Source organism: Danio rerio, chromosome 4 (genome assembly GCF_052040795.2).
Source record: "Danio rerio strain M-AB ecotype USA chromosome 4, GRCz13ab, whole genome shotgun sequence".
NCBI classification, from domain to species: domain Eukaryota; kingdom Metazoa; phylum Chordata; class Actinopteri; order Cypriniformes; family Danionidae; genus Danio; species Danio rerio.
In genome coordinates, this window is record NC_141024.2 from 63,325,902 (window position 1) to 63,347,500 (window position 21,599).

A 21,599-nucleotide genomic window follows, 5' to 3' on the forward strand; every position below is an offset into this window, starting at 1 on the left:
AGGTGAAAGTCAATGTCTTGCAGATAGGCGTGAACATCTTGGCTACCTAGCAAATTCGGCTTGAACTTGCCCAGGTTCTTGACTAGCTTGTCAAGGTCTCTGAGGTTCAGGCCACATGGTGATATGTGGCTGTCTGGAACAGAAGGAGATGGTGAGGGTTTTGGCAGTGACCCCTCAGCTTTCTCATTGTGTGTCAGTTCATATGCATGCTTGGGTTCATCTTTAATGCTGTTGGACTCTTCTTTGATGTAGTCCTGCTGCTGCGTTAGTCGTCTGACCTCATGTCTAGCTTCACTCAGGTGAGTTTCGAGGGCTTTGATTCTGCTGTCCTTGTCTTTAGAGTCAGCATTTACCTCTTCCAGTAGCTGTTCGACATACTCAAGCTTGTTAGCAACGTCAGCATGGTCGGCTTTGGCTTGCTCCATTTCTTGGGTGGTGGCGGCAAGAGTCTCTTGAAGTTTATCGATCTCCTCTTTGGCAGTTTGATCAGTCTCATCTGGCTGTTCCCGTCGTTCCTGAGCCTCCAGTTCTAGCTGGTTGATGCGGGTCTGCACATGTGTCAGCTTGTGCTGGAGCTGGGCGGAATGCCTGTCACTCAGCTTGAGGGTGGCGATAAGGACGTGACTCAAAGTACCTGTGATCTTGGCTAGGTCTTTGTGATTGTAGCTTTTGCTCGGGTCTTGCTTCATAAGGCTGCTCAGGTTCTCATCCAGCTGGTCCTGTGTCAGATGCTTTAGCTTTTCGGCGGCTTTAGGGAGGAGGCTGTCCGTTGCAACACTTAGCCATGCTTCTAGGTCCTTCCAGTGGCCAACAGGGTCTTTAGGGCGAGCCATGTTTGCGGCTGTGAGGGGGAAGACCTATAACCGACACTGACACAGACCTAGAGGGGAGAGAGAGAGAAAAGGACAAAAGAAAACAAAAACAAATGGCAAACAAAAAGTGTCAGGGTGTAATGTCAGGTGTGAGCTACTGTTGAGTGTGGAATGAACAAGTGGGTGTTGTTCTCTGTGACTGTGATCCTCTAGGGGGCGTGCATCTAACTTGTAGTCTCTGTGGGGACAGTCAGTAAACACACACAGTTAGGACAGCTAGAGAAGAGAGAAAGAAAAGAAGACTGATAAGGAGAAGAGTGATAATTGGCTGCTTCCAGGTTCCTAGTGAGAACGATTCCTTTAGCTGTCAAGCATGTGAAAGGATGCTTCTCGGCCGGAAGTTGGAAATGGGGAGCTCTAAACACCAGGACTGTGATTGTTATTAAATTTCCTCCGCTGTGAAAGAAAGTACAATAATAATGACAGTATTGATTTCTTACTCATTAGGATTGACACCATACACCAAGTAGACCACTTTTGATGCAGATCTAAAATCAAATTTGAAAACACCTGTCTTCTCGTTTCATCCTTAATCAGGTAGCGTCCTATGGCGAGAAAGGGTAGAGAGTCAGATCACTTTAACTTAAAATGTTTAAGTTTTACAGCATCTGTTAAATGTTTCTAACATTCTCTGCTTTTATGATTCACACCGGTACAATCTCAAAAGGGCAGCGGTAGTCAACTCGGAAGAAGACAGTTAAAAGAAACAATAGAAAGTGAATAGAGAGGGTTTTTTTCTATTGCAGGGGACATTGTAAATACCCAGAGATACCAGCTTTTACCAGATTATATTTATATGATAATTTTCCTTTAAACCCATCTCTAAGTGAGTGAGTGATTAAATGTTGAATGTGATGAGTTTTCAACAATACTAAATTGAAACCTTTTTTTACATGGTTTAATATTTTTTTGTCATTAAAATTGAAGTTCCTGTTTCAAAGCTTACAGATAGATGGCTAATTTGTATGTCATTGACACTTTTGGCACTTTTTTGGAGTATTTTCATAAGTTTTGTTTTTTCCTGTAAATGATTCAATAAATACCGTATTGTGACATTCATACCGAGGTATTACCGTACCGTGAAATTCTGATACCGTTACATCCCTATTAATTAAGCATTAAGCATTAATTTGATTGAGCAATTAAAAGCATTATGTTATAGTATAATTAATTGCTAATAAACCAACAACTTATGAGCATTTGAATTTATAAAACAGGCCAGGTTCAGCAGGAAAAGCATTTGACAAATGTGATTAAGCCAGCGATGAGATCGCGTACACTAGGGTTTACTAAATCTGCATTAGTCAAAGCCTTTTCCAAGAAAGGGAGAAAAATGAGAAATAAGGCATATAGCCTATAAAGAGTGAGAATCGAGATTCAAATTCTTGCTAGCATGAGGTTGTCACTTCAATTTAACACACTGCATTCAAAACCACAAGGAGAGCGCTACTACACTAACCTTTAATTCTAAATAGCATAGCCATACCACACACTTCAATGCAACAACGTGAACTTCAGTTAGCTTAGCCTTGTGCTAATGTCTACAGCCGATGCAAGTGCGGAGGACTGCGCCTGCACACTTGAGAATACTCTGAAAAGTCTCCTAGGACTTTCGGGAGGCTGTTACTATGACGACGTACACAGAATGAACCAATATGCGGTTATGCACACAGCTTACATGCAACACGTGAAATGGCGGCGCATTTCACACTGCTCAACAGAATATAGCACTTATTAAGATTTCGGCGGATCCTAGCGCTCTGTCTCAAGACTATTCACAGTCAAAGACACACGTGGATTCAATCACGCACACTTTACTTGATCAAGATCAGTTCTCCCGTAAGAATACGCTCTGCCGCTCTCTCGAGCCCAGTGCTCTGAGTTCACTAACTCTGATGCTAGTGAATTAAATGGCAAAAGACAGTTAGCTACTCTGTGCTTAGTTTGACCAGGGAGAAATGCACAGTTAGTCTTTAAAGCTGGGACACGCACCTTTAAATCATCTGTGGAGGCCTTATAAGAGAAAGAATAAGGAACACGCTTATTGTTTCTCAATCCGTGCGCTTTACAGCGACTTATAGCTTTTGTCTCGTGGACAAATAACTATTTACTGCAGTTCGCTTTCTCAAAAGCACTCGAGTTGCGCATTCATGCGTTTAAACACACTGGGTACCACAATAAATCATACAGTAACACAACAACTTTGTTTCTCTGTCTCTGATCTATTCTTCCGGACAAAATAGAAAAGATAAACAATGTTTTTGTGCTTAAAAGTCAGATCATGCTGTGCCTAAATATTCTCCACCATTAATATGTAGGGGATCAACCTACGTTTTAATATCGATCAGGGATTAATTAGCTCATTTCAATGAATCGGATCCTGAAGATTCGAATCATTGATTTGACTCAAATGAGTCAGATTGAATCAGATCAAAAGATTCACACTTTATCTACCATTTGTCCCACAAATAGAAGACATCGTATCTTACCAATCTTATTTATATTATTTACGTGGCCAACGATCATAACATAACACAGTATTGGGTTAACTTTTAGCAAGGTAACAAGATCTACAGCTCGAGGCAATGACTTAGAAGCACATAAACAAGAACACAGTTCTTACAAAATGAGTACAAAGATTTATTGAGCTACACTACGATAAATGAAACTAACTACGTAATAAGCAAACAACAAACAAACACACACATTCACACATACACACAAAGGCAGTTCAGAGGATGCAAAATGAGTTGACAACATCCCAAATTAATTCTAATTCTTCTTGCAAGATCTTAGAATAACACCTGAGAAACCATAAAAGCAGAGATATGGCTTATCTTTAACTGCTTAAGATCAATCTGCACAAGATCAGCAAGAGACAACATTAGTTTGTTACTTGCGCCCTTTTTGCTGAAGTCGAATCTCCCTCGCCGGCTGGCCTTGAGGAAACACTGTGCTCCTGATTGGGTAGTTTCTCGCTTCGATGACGTCTATGGAATTCACACGCTCGTGAATGGCTGTTGTCCTGGGTTACCTAGGTGACGGACTGCTGAGAGTCGGTTTTGCGGAAGTTTGTGCAGTTTCGTGAGTCCCGAAACTTAAGAGGTTTGCGTGGAAGTTCGTGGTGACCCAATCGCGTGGCGGCGCGGTGTCCGGGCAGGCGAAAGGGGGCAGAGAGCAAAAGCATGCGCAAGCTAGCTGATGCAAAAAGCAAAGTTTCTTTGTTGCAGGGCGTTTTTAAGTGACCTGGTCTGGTTCGTCCCCATGGCACTGTCTGCCAATGAGCAGTTGCCATGAAGGGCAGGGCCACGCCACGTACTGACGTAGGAAAGGTCATTAATTAACAGACTGCATGTAGATTTCACATGGTAGAACTCTTGCAAGATTGAAACTATCTTACATCAAACGTTACAAGATGAATACTGTTTGTACTACTAGTTTTTCATTTACACCAACATATTGCAAATGTCACTAGCTTTCGTTCAATACCAGACATCACACATTTCAGACAAATACAGATCATTTTTACTCTGTTATAATGGTTAAAACAACACATTGATTAACCTGGTTGATTGGAATATACAGCATATGAGGAACATTATGGCATATTATTCACAGATACATCAGCCTTAGTTCTAACATTTTAAGAGATTGTCTTTTATTCATATACATTAATGATTCTAGAGATCTTTGTCTCTACGAAATTGTGCATCTAGCAGGATGTGCCCAAGGCGAGCACATGACCAGGAGTCATTTAAAAGTCTCGTGAAACGGTTTCCGCTGAAGATCCTGTAAGAGCCATTGTTTTTAATTTAACTGATTTAATTAATCATTGGCTAGTTAGCTGAAGGGTACCAGAACATCTGCGGAGAAGTACTGGTCAGGGGAGCCCGAAATCAATTGGCGCTCTGTTATCCTGATGGTATAAGCCCGCAAGCTAGTTCAATGAATGAGACCATTGTAGATGCCCAAGATTTCACATTCAACTTGTGTTGACCACTGCAATATGCCGACGAGTTCCTACAACGGTGATGGGCCCATTCTCAAAGATCCCCTGATCATCACTCCCATTCAGTGGGACATTGAGCATGAAATTCTACAAGCCTCTGAACACAGTTCCACGCCACAGTCCTGTCCTGAAAATAAGATCTTTGTTCCCCCGGCACTCCGTGAAAGACTCATCGCCGAGGTACATGACCACCCCAGCTCCGGTCATCCAGGCAGCACTGCCACAGCACAATTAATCCAATCCCGATACTGGTGGTCATCTATAAATAAGGACATCATCAATTTCATTAATAAATGCTCACCCTATCAGATGTCCAAACACTCCCGTCACCGTCCAGCTGGACTGCTCCAACCCCTGGAGGTGCCACTTTGTCCCTGGTCACACATTGCCATAGATTTCGTCACCGACTTACCTCTATCGCAAGGAAACACCACCATCCTCACTGTAGTGGACCGATTTTCTAAATCCTGTCGCCTTATTCCCATAGCCAAACTGCCTACAGCCATGGAAACGGCCGAACTGCTCTGCGAATTTGTGTTCCGATATTATGGTCTCCCTGAAGACATCGTATCGGATCGAGGGTCCCAGTTTACCTCCCGACTCTGGTCCGCCTTCTTTAAGAATCTCCAGGTGAACATTAGCCTAACATCCGGCTACCATCCCCAATCCAACGACCAAACAGAGCGTCTGAATCAGGAGATCGGCAGATTCCTCCGCACATACTGTCATTCCAATCAGGCTGAATGGGCTAAATTCCTCATGTGGGCAGAATACGCTCAAAACTCCTTGAGAAAGGCATCAACAGGTTTGACTCCATTTCAGTGCGTCCTAGGCTTCCAACCTCCTCTCTTCCCCTGGTCCGGCGAGACCACTGAACTTCCCGCTGTAGATACTTGGTTCAAAAGTTGCGAGGAAGTATGGAACGCAGCTCACACCCATCTCTCTCACGCCGTACGGCGTTTCAAGGAACAAGCCGACCGACACCGACGTCCTGGTCCCACGTATTCCCCAGGACAGTGGGTATGGCTCTCCACCCGTGACTTACGCCTCAGACTACCCTGCAAGAAGCTCAGCCCCAGGTACGTGGGTCCTTTCCAAATAAACAAACAAATATCTCCTGTTTCGTTCCGACTGACACTCCCTGATCAATACCGTATTTCTCCCACTTTCCATGTCTCTCTGCTCAAGCCTGCTGTTGGTCCAGCCGAGGCGGATAGGGAGGTGGCAGCCGGTGAACAGGGTCCCCCGCCTCTCATGATCGATGGAGAGGAGGCCTACCAGATCCACGAAATCCTGAGATCCAGACGCCGGGGTGGACAACTCCAATACCTCATCGATTGGGAGGGGTACGGCCCGGAGGAAAGATCATGGATCAACCGTAAGGACATTCTTGACTCAACACTACTGGAAGAGTTCCACTTACAACATCCGGATATGCCGGCCCCTCGCCCCCGTGGAAGACCCCGGCGTCGAGACTCGCCTCACTTCAGGAGCCGTTCGTTGGGGGGGGGGGGGGCTCTGTCACCGACTCGGTCCCAGTCATTCCCCTCGCTGGCCAGCAGAGGCCACCATCTCCGGACTTCTAACATTACGTCATCCTTTCCCTCTGATTCCAGCACACCTGATCTCCATTCCGCTAATGACCCACGTACCCTTTAAAAGCAGCTCACACTCTCTCATCTGTGCGAAGTCTTGTTTAGCCCCGGCCAGCATTTCTGAGCGTTCTATCCTGCCTGATCTCCCGTTTACTACTTCAACCCGTTTCCTGACTCTGCTCTGTCTTCTGCCTGCCCACGACCAAAGCCTGTTACACGGACTCTGATACTCGCTGCCTGCCCTTGACCAAAGCCTGTTATACGGACTCTGAATCACGCTGCCTGCCTCTGACCCATGCCTGGTAATCCCTCTGTGTCTGTCATCTCCAGCCCATACTCATTGAGGTGTATGTTGTATGTTCGCACAGTCGTGCGTGTTGTATGTTGATTAAGTGTGACTTAATAAATACTGCAAATGGATCCCTCCGTGTCAGTCTCCTCGTTACAATATTATCACTATATGTAATTTTGTGTGGCAGAAATAAGGCCAAACAGGTTGTTAATAAGTAAAGCTGCTGTTTGTGGGGTTGCTTAGGGATGCTCTGCTGAGATTTTGAAAGATTTGATGTGTTTTATTTAGTTTATTTTATGAATGGCTGTGACTGAATGTAAATGTAGTTTTGTGTTTCTCTTCTGTTTCTGCTTATTAACAGCAGGTGTTCATCATCAGTGCTCAATCATCACTTAATTAAACCCATCATTGTCTCATTAACTTTAACTCTGCTGCTGAGTAAATTTTGCTCAATTTAGAGAGGGAGAAAATGTTCTCTGAACTGAGTAAATTTTACTCTGATGATTTTACTGTGAAAATAGTAATTCTTTACTATTAGTAATTATTTTAAATTTCATTTAATTTAGGGTACGCATCATTGCGTTCTGTGGTGGGAATGGCATAACCCTATCTGACAAGCTTTAAGGGATTTTTTTATTGCAGTTTTTAATGTTGTGTACCATAATATGCCTCGGGGACTCAAATGGCACCGGATAGTAGGAATGACCCAGTTGGGTTTAGAAACTGGGTAGGATTAGGAATGTAGAATGAGAACACACTTCATAATTGCTAATCAACTGTTAATATGTTACAAAATGACAGGTAATAAGCCAGTATTTAATAGTGTGATTTGTTACTTAAACTAATGTGTCAAATGAATTGAGAAGGACCCGTAATAGAGACTATTACGTTATAGAGACTGCATTTTCCAGTGTTTTATCACTTATAAAGAGTGGGACATTGAGCTGCTGTCGTGTGTCATTAAAGCTGAGTTTTCATCTGTGTTTTCTGCTAAAAGAAGTGCAGCGAAACGTAAAGAAACATTTTGAGGAATGCACAATACTTACAAAACAGGTTTTTTTTTTAAAGGACTGCTTCATTCTTCTACTGAATACTTGTTTCTGAAGCAATGAAACTGCACACTTATGAAGACACATCACTGGTGGACACAAACATCACAGTATGTATAGAGTATATTCAGTGAAATCAGCTGGAGAAAATATTTTATTGAGTCCAGCTTAATATGAGCTGTGAATGATATCAGGATTATCAGTGAGGGTTAGCTGCACTATTATTCATCAAACATAATCAATCCAGTCTGATTTCACATCCTCTGAGCTGTAAATAGTACAGTGTGTTTCCAGGATCTCCAGATCTGTGTGTGTCATTATCTCTGCTTCTACAGACATGATAACCCTTACTGTACTCTGTACTGTTATGATCAAATACAGCAGACCATCAGAACAGTTAATTTGAACTCATTCAGACTCTACATTCAGCAGCGAGAGTTTTTTTTTCATTCATTCATTCATTTTCTTGTCGGCTTAGTCCCTTTATTAATCCGGGGTTGCCACAGCGGAATGAACCGCCAACTTATCCAGCAAGTTTTTATGCAGCAGATGCCCTTCCAGCCGCAACCCATCTCTGGGAAACATCCACACACAATCATACACTACAGACAATTTAGCTTACCCAATTCACCTGTACCGCATGTCTTTGGACTGTGGGGGAAACCGGAGCACCCGGAAGGAAACCCACGCGAACGCAGGGAGAACATGCACACTCCACACAGAAACGTCAATTGAGACGATGATCGAACCAGCGACCCAGCGACCTTCTTGCTGTGAGACAACAGCACTACCTACTGCGCCACTGCTTCGCCCAGCGAGAGGTTTGTGTTCATCAAAACATCGTCTGACAGGGTAAACATTCAGCAGGAAGTCTGACTTTCCTTCAGCATTTGAAGAGTTTGCTAGAGTTAATCTAATATTAAAGTCAGATTCTCATGTGTAATGTGTTTTATTCATTTAATAGAACAGAGAGACATTTACTGTGATTAAATAAAGTTTGCAGATCAGTTCCACAAGATATTCACTTATAACCCAGATCTAGCAGTGGTTCATCTGATAGTCTGTCAGATTATTGACTCTGTCAGGACTTGAGTTTGACACCCCTGGTGTGGATCATCCTGTATGTGCTTTAGGAAATCCACCAACGCTCAAAAGTACAATAGAAAAGTACAGGACATCTGAGGAAGAGGCACTGGCGTCAGCTTTACAGCATTCTGGAGTTCACCCTGGAGGCAGTAGTCATGTGATCACTGGTAATAGAGACCATAATCTTCTTGCTTTTCTGCACAGGATGAAGAAAGTTTAATCAGAATCTGATGAGGATGTTGAAGAACAGACCTTGAATATCCAGTATACTGTAAAGGTTTAAACAGCACAGCTTTCAAGAGATTATTGTGCTGTAGAGTAAACAGATAAATATGAGTACTGGGTTTGTACAGAGCTTTTATTTCCAAGACACTGGTTGATGCTTGAAAAGATATTGGTGAGGCTGTTACATTGCATGGTTTGTTTTATATATTAAACTGTATATCTTACAAAATCTGCTAAATATACCTCAGATCAGCGCACAAGCTGTGTTTGAATTACACAGTACCACACAACTCCTCTGAGTAACATTTCCTCAGCCCAGAGTCTGTCTGCTCCCTCTCTACATTGAGTTAATCAGGCAATTAAATGATGCACTGATGATGAAGACCTGCTGTTAATAAGCAGAATCACTGAAGAGAAACACAAACACTTCAACTGACTCCAGTCACAGGCTTAGATGAAATCAGCTGAAATAAGCTCAAAGGCTGAGCAACATGTCTGCCATCCTGCAGTGATGAAGCTGTGTCTGGCTTTGCTGTAGTGTTACAGAGATCAATACTGTCTGAAACGTATTCAAATTACAGCTTATTGAAGCCTTTTGAACAGCTTTATCATTGTTGTGCTACTTTTACTGTTTTTCTATTTTAAACTCTACACACTTGCCATCAGGGACAATATGAAACCCACAACTTAACTGGGGCTAAAATTCATTCATTGTAATTTGTGTTACTGAGATTATAACAAGTACAATATATAGCACATTTGGAAAAGTGACATGTTGTATTAAAGTGACTGCTTTACTTTTGTACTGTCAACACTGCTATTACCAGCTGAGCAAAGCCTCCATTGCTATCTTCTATTCTTATCTACTTGTGTGTCTGTATTTCTCATCTGACTGGTTTTTTCCTCATGTCGCAAACAGGTTGTGACGTGAAAGAATTTTCAGATCTGTTGTTCAATTCAACTTTTCAGCGGAGGAACAGAAAGATCTGCAGGCATTATTTGAGGTGAGAGTTTGCTCTTTCTGTGCTTTATATCATTTATATTGTCATCTGATTATCCGTCAGTAATCTCTTTGTGTTTACTGAGACTTTACTGCTGAGATGAAGACATTCTGAGGATTTAATTTACACCTTTTAATGTCAAGTGCGTTTCTGGAAGAGGATCACAGAAAGCAAAAACCTTCTTATTCTGATACTAAAATCTGTGTGTTTATGAGTGATCTGTGTGTTTATGAGTGTTTATTAAGCTCAGCACAGTGAACATTTCTTTAAATATATCATTTTAGTCGTTTGATATGAAGTGACACACAGTCAGATAATTTGCCAAACAGATGAGCCACTTTTGACATGATTCAAAGCACTAAAACCTCTCAAATGTACAGGGAAACAGGCCTGGCACAGTTCGGATAGCATAGTGTGAGTGCGCCCTTACTGAAGCTACAGAATGCAGAAAACTCAAACTGCAATAACAGTATTTATGAATGCATTTAGCTTATTTTACAGTGGATTCACATAATTTTATGTGTAGATACATGAGCTGAAAACCCAAAAGAGTTTGAGTAGTCAGACCGGTTTCATGTGTTTGCCTGAAGTGTTTCTGCTTAACTGATTTTGATGATAAACAACTGCTGTGGCTACAACTGTCACCTGTTTTGCATTATTTATACATTTTTATTTGTCTAAATACTATTAAACCTGTACATTTCAGAGATCATGACATTTCTCAAAACATAGGTAGAAGACAAACTAACAAATTCTCCTCTAAAGTAATGAAAATCATTTTCAAAAGAACATTCATTCATTTATTTTATTTTCGGCTTAGTCCCCTTATTAATCAGGGGTTGCCACAGTGGAATGAACCACCAACTTATCCAACATATGTTTTACGCAGCAGATGCCCTTCTAGCTGCAACCCAGTACTTGGAAACACTCATACACTCCTACATTCACACTTGTATACTTCGGCCAATTTAATTAATTAATTCCCCTATAGCGCATATGTTTGGACTGTGGTGGAAACCAGAGCACTCGGAGGAAACCCATGCCAACATAGGGGAAACAAGCTCTCCACACAGTAATGCCAACTGACCCAGCCGGGGGCTCGAACCAGCAACCTTCTTGTTGTAAGGCAATCATGCTACCCACTGCGCTACTATGCTGCCCCCTTCAAAAGTACAATAAAATGAAAATAAACACAAACATTTTTTTCCCAATTGTTTGAGATCAAAATTATGCAGCCATTGTTGGATTATAAATCAAGGGTTCAGATTGACTTTATTGAACATCTCAAAGTGTTCATGATTACATAATTGTGCTGTGTTTGGTCATCAAAGATCACCCCAGGATTCCTGACTGAATGGGAAGGGTTAATTGTAGCAGACTCCAGTTTGATCATGAAGATATGATGTGTAGTCAGAATTGCAGGCAGGACAAAGTGTTCTGATTTAGCTAGATTGAGCTGAAGGTGCTGGTCTTTTACTTATGTGGAGATGCTTTAGGTAATGACCTCCAGGTAGCAGGTTTGTATGTTGCCCTGAGAAAAGTTTGGAATCTTCTGGCTTTGTAATTGAGGAACAGAGTGATATGTCTGCAGTAGGAGTGGATCCTAGCAGCTAATGGCCCGTTTTCACTGAGAGGTACAGTACAGTACAGTACGGGTCACCTTTATCAGGATTGCATTTTCAATGCCTTTTGGTGGGCGTGGTGTAAATTGTGATAGAAAGATTCAGACAACGTCATTTTTACTCAAGGAAATGTCACAGTAAAGCCGTACGGGTCATTCACATATCATTATGAGAAGCACGTCTTACCATTACTAACCTTTCTATCAACATGATTTGATTATAACATCAGATCAATGTGAACATGTAGTCTGCTGTAACGTCTGCAACTGTATAAAATAAATAAATAAATGCAACATGTATGAACACATACAGACCCAAGAGTGTCCAACAGTGTCCAAGATGTTACTAATGGCAGAAAAAAACTACACACAGCAGACAGAGCAAACCTCTCATAAGTGTCTGTAATCTTCAGCAGCACATGTAACCTCTGTTAGAGAGTAATTCCCTCATTCTGAGTTCATAATAGTTCAAAAGGTGGTGATACTAGTTAAACATGGTGAAGTTTGGTCATATTTTAGGTTGCAGGTTCGTCATTTGTTGTTGTTTTTCCAGCTTCTCCTTTCTTTTTTCCTACTCCAGTCTCGCGTTTGTCTCTTTCTGAAAGGATCAGATATCAGAGCGCTTCAATGACCATGAGCACCTTATTAATATGAGCTCAAGTAGTTCATTATTCCAAATATAGACACGATTATAAGCTCTCTGGAAAAAGTGAATCAGCTCACACTTTTAGATGGTGTCGTAAAACAGCAGATTTTGTTGGCTGTACACCAAGATGACGACAAGGTTTGTTTGAGCTCTGGTCGACCATGGCTTGTTATTATATCTAAATTTATATATTGTTATCATGTAATGTCTCGCTATGTTAAATTATTTTAAATTACACGTCCCATACTTAACCAATCTTAAATCATACCTGAACTCTCTGTTTAACAGTTCCAAGTAAACTGTTTTGTGTGACATTCTCATAAAATCTCTCTGGTTTTGAATATCTTTGTTCGTAATTGTTCTTAGCCCTGGCAATGTTTACCTATTTTGTATTATTATTATAATATTTCCTCTCCTGTTTCTCTTACGTTTATATTCTTTAGCTGTCAATATAATACTTCGCGTCTATGGAAGAATGAGTTAATAAAGATAGAGAATGTGTAACATCATATTCATCAAAAGACAGTTTATGTGCAAGTAACCGCACCAATCCGAACAGGGAGCGAGCCGGCATGGGAGTCAAATGCTCCGAGGATGCTAAAGATTGCAGAACGTCTGTCGCTGGATTAGAGGAGTGAGCTTTACGCGATCACCAGCTGGCTTCCGTTACATAAGGGCAAATATCGATGACTAAAACCTCATTTAATAATTTTACTCATACTTTTTATTATTTATAATGTCCAAGGCATTGATATTAATATTAAATTCTACTTTTGTGCCTTTATTAGCTTTTTTCTCGCCTGTTTACGGGATTAAAAATCTTACATTATTCCATCTCCAGCTAGAGCAGCTGGTGATCTTCAGTCTGCAATCTATTGCTTCTCCTGCAGTTCCCGGATGTAATGTTGAATTTTAACAGTCAAATATGAACCACTGAATTTCTGGAAGCAAATATTTGAACTGAAATAAAATGAACTGAAAAGTACCTTTTGAATATTGTACATCGTATTTTAAAGGGTATTGAATATTTTGTAAGTGAAATCTGAAAATTGATTATGAATTATTGAAGTTTTAAGTATGAAAACGTGTTTGAAATATTTTTTATTGAAATATTCACAGCTTAAATAAACAGCTATGTTAAATTTCAGGACCTAAAAATACAAATCCTGGAATTCAAGTCATTAAAGTGCAAGAACTTGTTAATAAGGTGCATTATTTTTTTCAGTTTGTGCTATTCAACAAGCTTTTTAATTCAAGACTTTTGGCATTGATTTTGTTCTATACATGAAGCTGTGGAGGGCCTGGAGCGTGGCAGTTCAGATAACCCATGTGGATAAGGAGAATAAGGATCAGGAGACACTGAGAATTCATACGGCTCTAGAAAAAAATCACATGGCTCTGAGAAGTCACACGGCTCTGGGAAAACACATGGCTCTGGTAGCCATTTGTGAGACTCAGGTGGTGGCTCTGGCCATTTGTAGGATTCATGAGGATCTGGTGCCCGACATTTGGGGAATTGTAGAGGATCTGGTGCCCACCATTCAGAGAATTCTGAAGGATCTGGCACCCTCTCCGAGTACTCGGGAAGATGATCTGTCAACTCTGGAGTATTTGACAGCTCTTTGAGTGACAGGGGATTTGGCAGCTCTTGCAGCCCCTTTGCCAGTGGATCTTGCTGTCTTTGTGGCCATGTGTGTCAAAAAAGTTTTTCATTCAGAGGATTCTGAGCATGTACATGTACATCTCTTGAGCTTGTATATTAGTCGTCAGTTTTTTTCAGTATTCACTTTTTTTAATAATTCTACAACACAGTCAGAAAAAAATGCAACAATAAGGTACATTAAATATAATTGTACATTTAAAGGTACACAACAGTCCTCTATTTTGTACCCTTTATGAATTATAAGATCTAAACTAGAGGTACAGAAAGTTACCTTTTAGGGTACCACCACAGTGATGGGCATTTTTACTTACAAATGTAGAATGCTTTTAACAGTCGTCAAATGTGTGTGAAACTCCACCAGTCTTACCTGTCTTCTGAAGTCTTTTTTTAACTGGCTTTCTTAGTTTTCTAAAATGATTGTGGTTTAAACAGTTCAACATCCAAATAAGCACTTCTGTATGATGATTCAGGAAGAAGTTAAAGAGCTTCAGCCAAAGACACAAGTTAGGTAGACAACCAAGCATCTACATTAATTCCTGGTTAGTAAGAGCCACTTAAAATAGTGACAATTTTCAAAATGGTCAAATTTGAAATGTCAAGTTTCTACTTTGTGGTTAATTTCATTATTCAAACAAGAAATAAATGCTTAGGTCCGTATGTTAATTGTGAAACTAATGCAGATGTTGTTGCTCTTGTCCTGTAGCTGTGAATAGGTGAAGCACCATGGCGAATGTTAAACAGCTGCTCGACAACTCACTGGATGAACTATTAGAAGCTGAACTAAAGAAATTTCAGCGGTGCTTAGTGAATAACCATGATGAGATTTCAAAAGCTGAAATGGAGAATGCAGACAGGTTGGATACAGTGGATAAGATGGTGTCATGTTTTGGACCAGAAAGAGCTGTGAAGATCACAGTGGACACCCTGAGGAAAATAAAGCAGAATCAATTAGCTGAAGAGCTGGAGAAAACACAGAAGCAAGGTATTGGTTAGTTCCTTGTCAAAATTTAGAAATGTTATTTAGTTTGATTCCATGTTAAAACCCTGTCCTAGCAGTGGTTTGTGGGTCAGATGTACTGTCATAAAATTTATTGCAAAGCTTCAGATGAACAGTCTTAAATTCAGTATTCCTATGGACAACAGTGTTGGTCAATCATAGTGCTAATGCATGTAAATGGGTGTCTGAATTTCATATGATCAACAATTATATATTTTTTATATATTATTCTTTGTTCATCTTAATTTGTTTATATGTGTAATTGTGCTTTTTTCATAAAGTGAAGCACGGGGCATAATCATGTTTTACTTTATTGTTTTTTTTTTTTCCTCTCTGTTGTAAAGGTGCAACTTCTGAGAACAGTAAAACTCCTCTTAATTACACAAACATCAGCCATGAACTCAAGAAGAAATTAAAAGAGGAATATGAGCAGATATTGCTTGGTAATTCACAGACCGGTCACCAGAAGTACCTGGATGATATTTTCACTGATCTATATATGGTGGAGAACAAGACAGGAGGAAGAGAGAATGACCATGAGGTGATGCAGATGGAGTCAAAACACAAACAACAGACAGCCAAGGATAAACCACTCAAGTGTAACGACATATTTAAAGTCCAGCCTGACACAGGTCGACAAAACAGAAGAGTCCTGACACTGGGGATAGCAGGAGTGGGAAAGACTGTCTCTGTCAACAAATTCATCCTTGACTGGGCTGACGGAAAAGACAATCAGGAAATAATCTTCATATTTCCACTGCCGTTCCGTAGACTGAATCTGATTAAAGAAGAAAAGTACAGTCTCATAGGTCTGATTAACAAGTACTTCTTTAGTAGATCGGCAGAACTGAGTTCTCTTCCTGAAGAACAAGGCAAGGTCATGTTCATCTTTGATGGACTGGATGAATATCGCTTTGAATTGAACTTTGAAGAGGATGATGGCTATACAGATATTAATAAGGAAATGACAGTGAGTAAGATAGTAACAAATCTCCTAAAGAGAAAGCTGCTTCGCTCTTCTCTCATCTGGATCACATCCAGACCAGCAGCAGCCAGTCTGATACCCCAAACCTACATTGATCAGGTAACTGAGGTGCGAGGATTCAATGATGAGCAGAAGGAGCAGTACTTCATCAAAAACAGCAGTCCTGTGGTTGCTGGAAACATTATCAGCCACATCAAGAAATTCAGGAGTCTGTACATCATGTGCCACATCCCCGTCTTCTGCTGGATTTCTCTCACTGTTCTTCAGCCTCTGCTGGGTCAAGAGAGCAATGAAAAAACACCCACAACTCTCACAGGGATGTACACCAGCTACTTACTGTCTCAAAAGCAACAGATGAAAGAAAAATACAGCAAAGATTCTGAACCTAAAGCCTGGTCTTTTGATGACATTGTTCTGAAGCTTGGGAAACTGGCCTTTGAACAGCTGCAGAAAGGACAACTGATTTTCTACAAAACAGATCTAGAGAAGTGTGGACTAGATGTCAAGGAAGGGTCTGTATTCTCTGGATTATGTACTCGAATGTTTCAGGAGGAAAACCCCATTTCAGGGGAACAGGTTTACAGTTTTGTTCATCTCAGCGTTCAGGAGTTCATTGCTGCTCTCTATGTGTTTTTCACTTACAAAGACAAGAAAGCAAATCCATTTCTTGAATCCAGGAAACAGGAACTGACATGGAAACTCTCTACAAAGACCCTGTTTAAACTTCATAAGGATGCAGTCAAGAAGACTTTACAAAGCAAGAACGGACACCTGGACCTTTTCCTCCGGTTCCTGCTGGGTCTCTCTCTGGAGTCTAATCAGAGTGTCCTGAAGGAGCTCCTGCCAGGACTGAAGCTCAAGCCTGAGAACATCAAAAACACGACTGACTATATCAAAGAGAAAATAGAGAAGGAGAAATCAGCAGAGAGGACCATCAACCTCTTCCACTGTCTGAATGAACTGAAGGATGACTTTGTGGAGGAACTCCAGAAGAGTCTGAGCTCTGGAAATCTCACATCACAGGATCTGTCCTCTGCTCAGTGGTCGGGTCTGGTGTTTGTGCTCCTGATGTCAGAAGAGACTCGAGAGAAGTTTGAACTGCAGAAATACAGAAGATCTGATGAAGCACTGATGAGACTGATACCAGTGGTCAAAAACACCACAAGAGCACTGTAATTTTCTGGATACACTTATGCCCACTTCACACATCGATTTGCAACACATCTGCAGCCCATGAGTCATATTTGTGCAGTGCAGAAACAGCACAGACTATTTCTGCTTATGTTTACTCCATTTTCAGACATTCTTTTCAATAATTAGATTATTTTTTTTACTTTTATAATCTCGTCTTTCTTTTAACAAACACACAGACACACACACACATATATATATATATATATATATATATATATATATATATATATATATATATATATAGATAGATAGATAGAATATAAATATAAATGATTTGCATTTCAAAACTGATAACTCTAATATGTTAAAAAGAGTTTGGAAAACGAGAAATTTTTAATAATGATAACTAATAATTAATTATCACTATAAACTCTCAATTGTTAGGTAAAGAATACATTTATGTTTATTTTACAGCCTTGTATTCTCCCTTAAATTCAGTATTTACAGAGTCCATATTGTGATTTTACCTTTGCTCAAACTAAAAGACAACATTTAAATGTTTTGTCTCTGCTCTGGATTAATAGATAAATGCAAAATCATTATTTCTGTTTTCCCCTCACAGGCTTCAGAGCTGTAATCTCACTGTTAAGTGCTGTGAGAGTTTGTCTTTAGCTCTACAATCCTCAAACTGTGTGCTGAGAGAGCTGGACCTGAGTAACAATGACCTGCAGGATTCAGGAGTGAAGAAGCTCTCTGATGGACTGAAGAGTCAACACTGTAAACTGGAGACACTGAGGTTCAGTTCAAACACCTGATTGATTGATAGATATACAGTTAGGTCCATAAATATTTCAACATTGACACAATTCTAACATTTTTGGCCCTATACACCAACACAATTAGAAATTAAACAAACAAGATGCGCTTTAACTGCAGACTGTCAGATCTAATCTGAGGGTATTTATATCCCAATCAGGTGAACGGTGTAGGAACTACAACAGTTTGCATAGGTGTCTTCCACATTTTAAGGGTCCAAAAGTAATTGGACAGAGTAATAATCATAAGTCAAACTTTCCCCTTTTAATACTTAGTTGTAAATCCTTTGCAGTCAATTACAGCCTGAAGTCTGGAACGCATCGACATCAGCGGACGCTGAGTTTCATCACTGGTGATGCTCTGCCAGGCCTCTACTGCAACTGTCTTCAGTTCCTGCTTGTTCCTGCGGCATTTTCCTTTCAGTTTTATCTTCAGCATATAAAATGCATGCTCAATCAGATTCAGTTCAGGTGATTGGCTTGGCCATTGCATAGCATTCCACTTCTTTCCCTTCAAAACCTCTTTGGTTGCTTTTGCAGTATGCTTTGGGTCATTCTCCAACAGCTCTGTGAAGCGCTGTCCAATAAGTTCTGAAGCATTTGGCTTAATATGAGCAGAAGATATTGCCTGAAACACTTCAGAATTCATTCTGCTGCTTTAGTCAGCATCACAACATCAATACATGCAAGAGAACCAGTTCCATTGACAGTCATCTCACTACCACCACCATGCTTCAATGCAAGTAATCATGAGCAGCTCGTTCCCTCCTCCACACTCTTCTCTTCCCATCACTCTTGTACGAGTTGATCTTGATCTCATCTGTCCATAGGATGTTGTTCCAGAACTGTGAAGGCTTTTTCAGAACTCTAATCTGGCCCTCCTGTGTTTGAGGCTCACCAATGGTTTACATCTTGTGCTGAACCCCCTGTATTGACTCTGGTGCAGTCTTCTCTTAGGGTCATTTGGTGTTGCTAAGCTTACTGGTGCGTTTTTTTTTTTTTCTTTTAGGAATGTTCCAAACAGTTGTTTTGGCCATGCCTGATGTTTTTGCTATCTTTTTTTTCAGCCTAATTATGGCTTGCTTGAATGATACTCGCAGCTCTTTGGATATCATCTTGAGAGTTGACAGTAACTGATTCCAAATGCTAATAGCACACTTGAGATGAACTCTGGAGCTTTTATCTGCTCATTGTAATTAGGATAATTAGAGAATAACACATACCTGGCCATTAAAAAGATTAGAAGCCAATTGTCCAATTATTTTCGGTCCTTTAACAAGTGAGAGGCACAAATGCAAACTGTTGTTATTCCTAAATCATTCGCCTGATGTGGATATAAATACCCTCAAATAAAGCTGACAGTTGACAGCTTTAATTTGAAAGCTATATATATATATATATATATATATATATATATATATATATATATATATATATATATATATATATATATTATTACATTTGTTGATTTGCTAAAAATCACACTGTTAATGTAATCTCTCTACTTTCTCAGGCTGTGCATGTGTAATCTCACTGTTCAGTGCTGTGAGAGTTTGTCTTCAGTTCTACAATCCTCAAACTGTGTGCTGAGAGAGCTGGACCTGAGTATCAATGACCTGCAGGATTCAGGAGTGAAGAAGCTCTCTGATGGACTGAAGAGTCCAGACTGTAAACTGGGCACACTGAGGTCTGAGTTCATGCACCTGATTTATTGGTTGATATCTAATTTTAAATGTATTATTACATCAGTGGAATTACTAACTATATTAATGTAATCTGTCTTCTTTCTCAAGACTGGTCATGTGTAATGTCACCGCTCAGCATTGTGAGAGTTTGTCTTCAGCTCTACAATCCTCAAACTGTGTTCTGAGAGAGCTGGACCTGAGTAACAATGACCTGCAGGATTCAGGAGTGAAGCTTCTCTCTGCTGGACTGAAGAGTCAACACTGTAAACTGGAGATACTAAGGTCTGAGTTCAAACAACTGATTGACTGATATGCATTAAAAGTGTATCGGTATATGCATTCATTCTGAAGTGTCACTGTACTGGGGTGAGGGTTTGGTTCATGCACCTCTATGACAAATACAGTCAGTCCAGATGTACCAGTGTCCAAAAGGTGGTGCTGCAGAAGATGATAGTGTATTATAGTGACACATGTCCTTCCACTGTGGTTACATATACACAATTACTAAAAGTCACACTAATGTAGTCTGTGTTCTTCTTGCACAGATTGGTCTTGTGCAAATTCAATCCTCAGTCCTGTGAGAGTTTGTCCTCAGCTCTACAATCCTCAAACGGTGTGCTGAGAGAGCTGGACCTAAGTAACAATGACCTGCAGGATTCAGGAGTGGAGCTTCTCTCTGGTGGACTGAAGAGTCCCGACTGTAAGATGACAATACTGAGGTAAACGCTTTTCCATCAATTAATACAATGACGCTTCTGACAGAAGAAAGGCCCAGGGCAGAATGAACAGAAATGTATAAAGTACTGTACCTGCAGAAAACAACAGCAGAAAATATCAAGCTGCACTCGTGACTTTTTCTCAGTGATATCTCTCTGTCAAACAAATATGATGTGGACTGTTTGTGTTTGTAGATTGTCTGGCTGTATGGTGACAGAGGAAGGCTGTGGTTTTCTGTCTTCAGCTCTGACTTCAAACCCCTCACACCTGAGAGAGCTGGATCTGAGCTACAATCATCCAGGAGATTCAGGAGTCAAGCTGCTCTCTGAACAACTGGAGGATCCAAACTACACACTGGACAAACTCAAGTATGTGGAGCAGCACTGCCTTTTTTATTGTGAATACAGATACTTTGATACTTCACTGCTCTTCTAGTGTCCAGATATTAATCAAACCTGTTAAATATGTCAGTGCACTGGGGCAGTTCTCACATTAAACGTGATATTATATCTCATATTAACACTGTACAGTTTCAGCATTGTAGTTGAGCAGTGAAACTTGTTCTCTACATTTCTGCTGAAGAACTGTACAGTATCAGCTCAGAGATGTGTGTGTACTGTTCTCCAAATACGTCCTGCGTATACTTTAACAGCAACTTAATCTCTCCCTCATTAACTTTACAGACACAGAATGTCCTTTATCACACTTTAATAAGGGCCGAGTAAAACTATAAACAGGAAGAAAATAAACAATATCAATTTACATTCACAATGTGGACATAACAAAGATGTTTCTGGCAAATATCTCACATATCTTGTAATCTGGCTCTTTTCTGCTTCTAAACTAACATGAACACAAAATATCAGGCAATAAAAGTGATCAGCAGACAGTGATGCTGGTTCTGATATAGTCCAGTGACAATCACATGTTGAACAAACTCAAATAAAGCAAATGACAAAAAACTCCTAAACTAATCCTTTATAACTGAAGTATTATGAACAATAAACATAACACAAACCGACGAAGCTTCCAAAGGGTGAGGAGGACTGCAGATTGGTCTGGATTCACTGCTCTCCAACTTAGCAATGTTTGGAGATGATGAAGAGGCATTTGACAGAAGATGAAGATCTCCATCATATTTCAAGTCATTTAACACTGAATTCTGCTTTATTATTGTGCTGCGCTTTTGTCAATTGATCATTGAATG

The 21,599-nt window shown here is 40.3% G+C and overlaps 1 protein-coding gene across 2 annotated transcripts in view; it reads left to right on the plus strand.

The window, feature by feature from the left end:
* The first annotated feature begins 10,075 nt into the window (after positions 1 to 10,075).
* LOC137489757 (protein NLRC3-like) overlaps positions 10,076 to 21,599 on the plus strand; it is a 407,221-nt gene continuing 395,697 nt past the window's right edge. For both annotated transcript variants that reach the window (XR_015942024.1, NM_001445025.1), the window contains exons 1-8: positions 10,076 to 10,132; positions 14,763 to 15,041; positions 15,401 to 17,213; positions 17,798 to 17,971; positions 19,504 to 19,677; positions 19,784 to 19,957; positions 20,221 to 20,394; positions 20,587 to 20,760. Coding sequence is in view for 1 of the 2 variants with exons in the window: in NM_001445025.1 (NP_001431954.1) it covers positions 14,783 to 15,041; positions 15,401 to 17,213; positions 17,798 to 17,971; positions 19,504 to 19,677; positions 19,784 to 19,957; positions 20,221 to 20,394; positions 20,587 to 20,760 (2,942 nt within the window). In the remaining variant the exon portion in view is untranslated. The remainder of the gene's footprint in view (positions 10,133 to 14,762; positions 15,042 to 15,400; positions 17,214 to 17,797; positions 17,972 to 19,503; positions 19,678 to 19,783; positions 19,958 to 20,220; positions 20,395 to 20,586; positions 20,761 to 21,599) is intronic.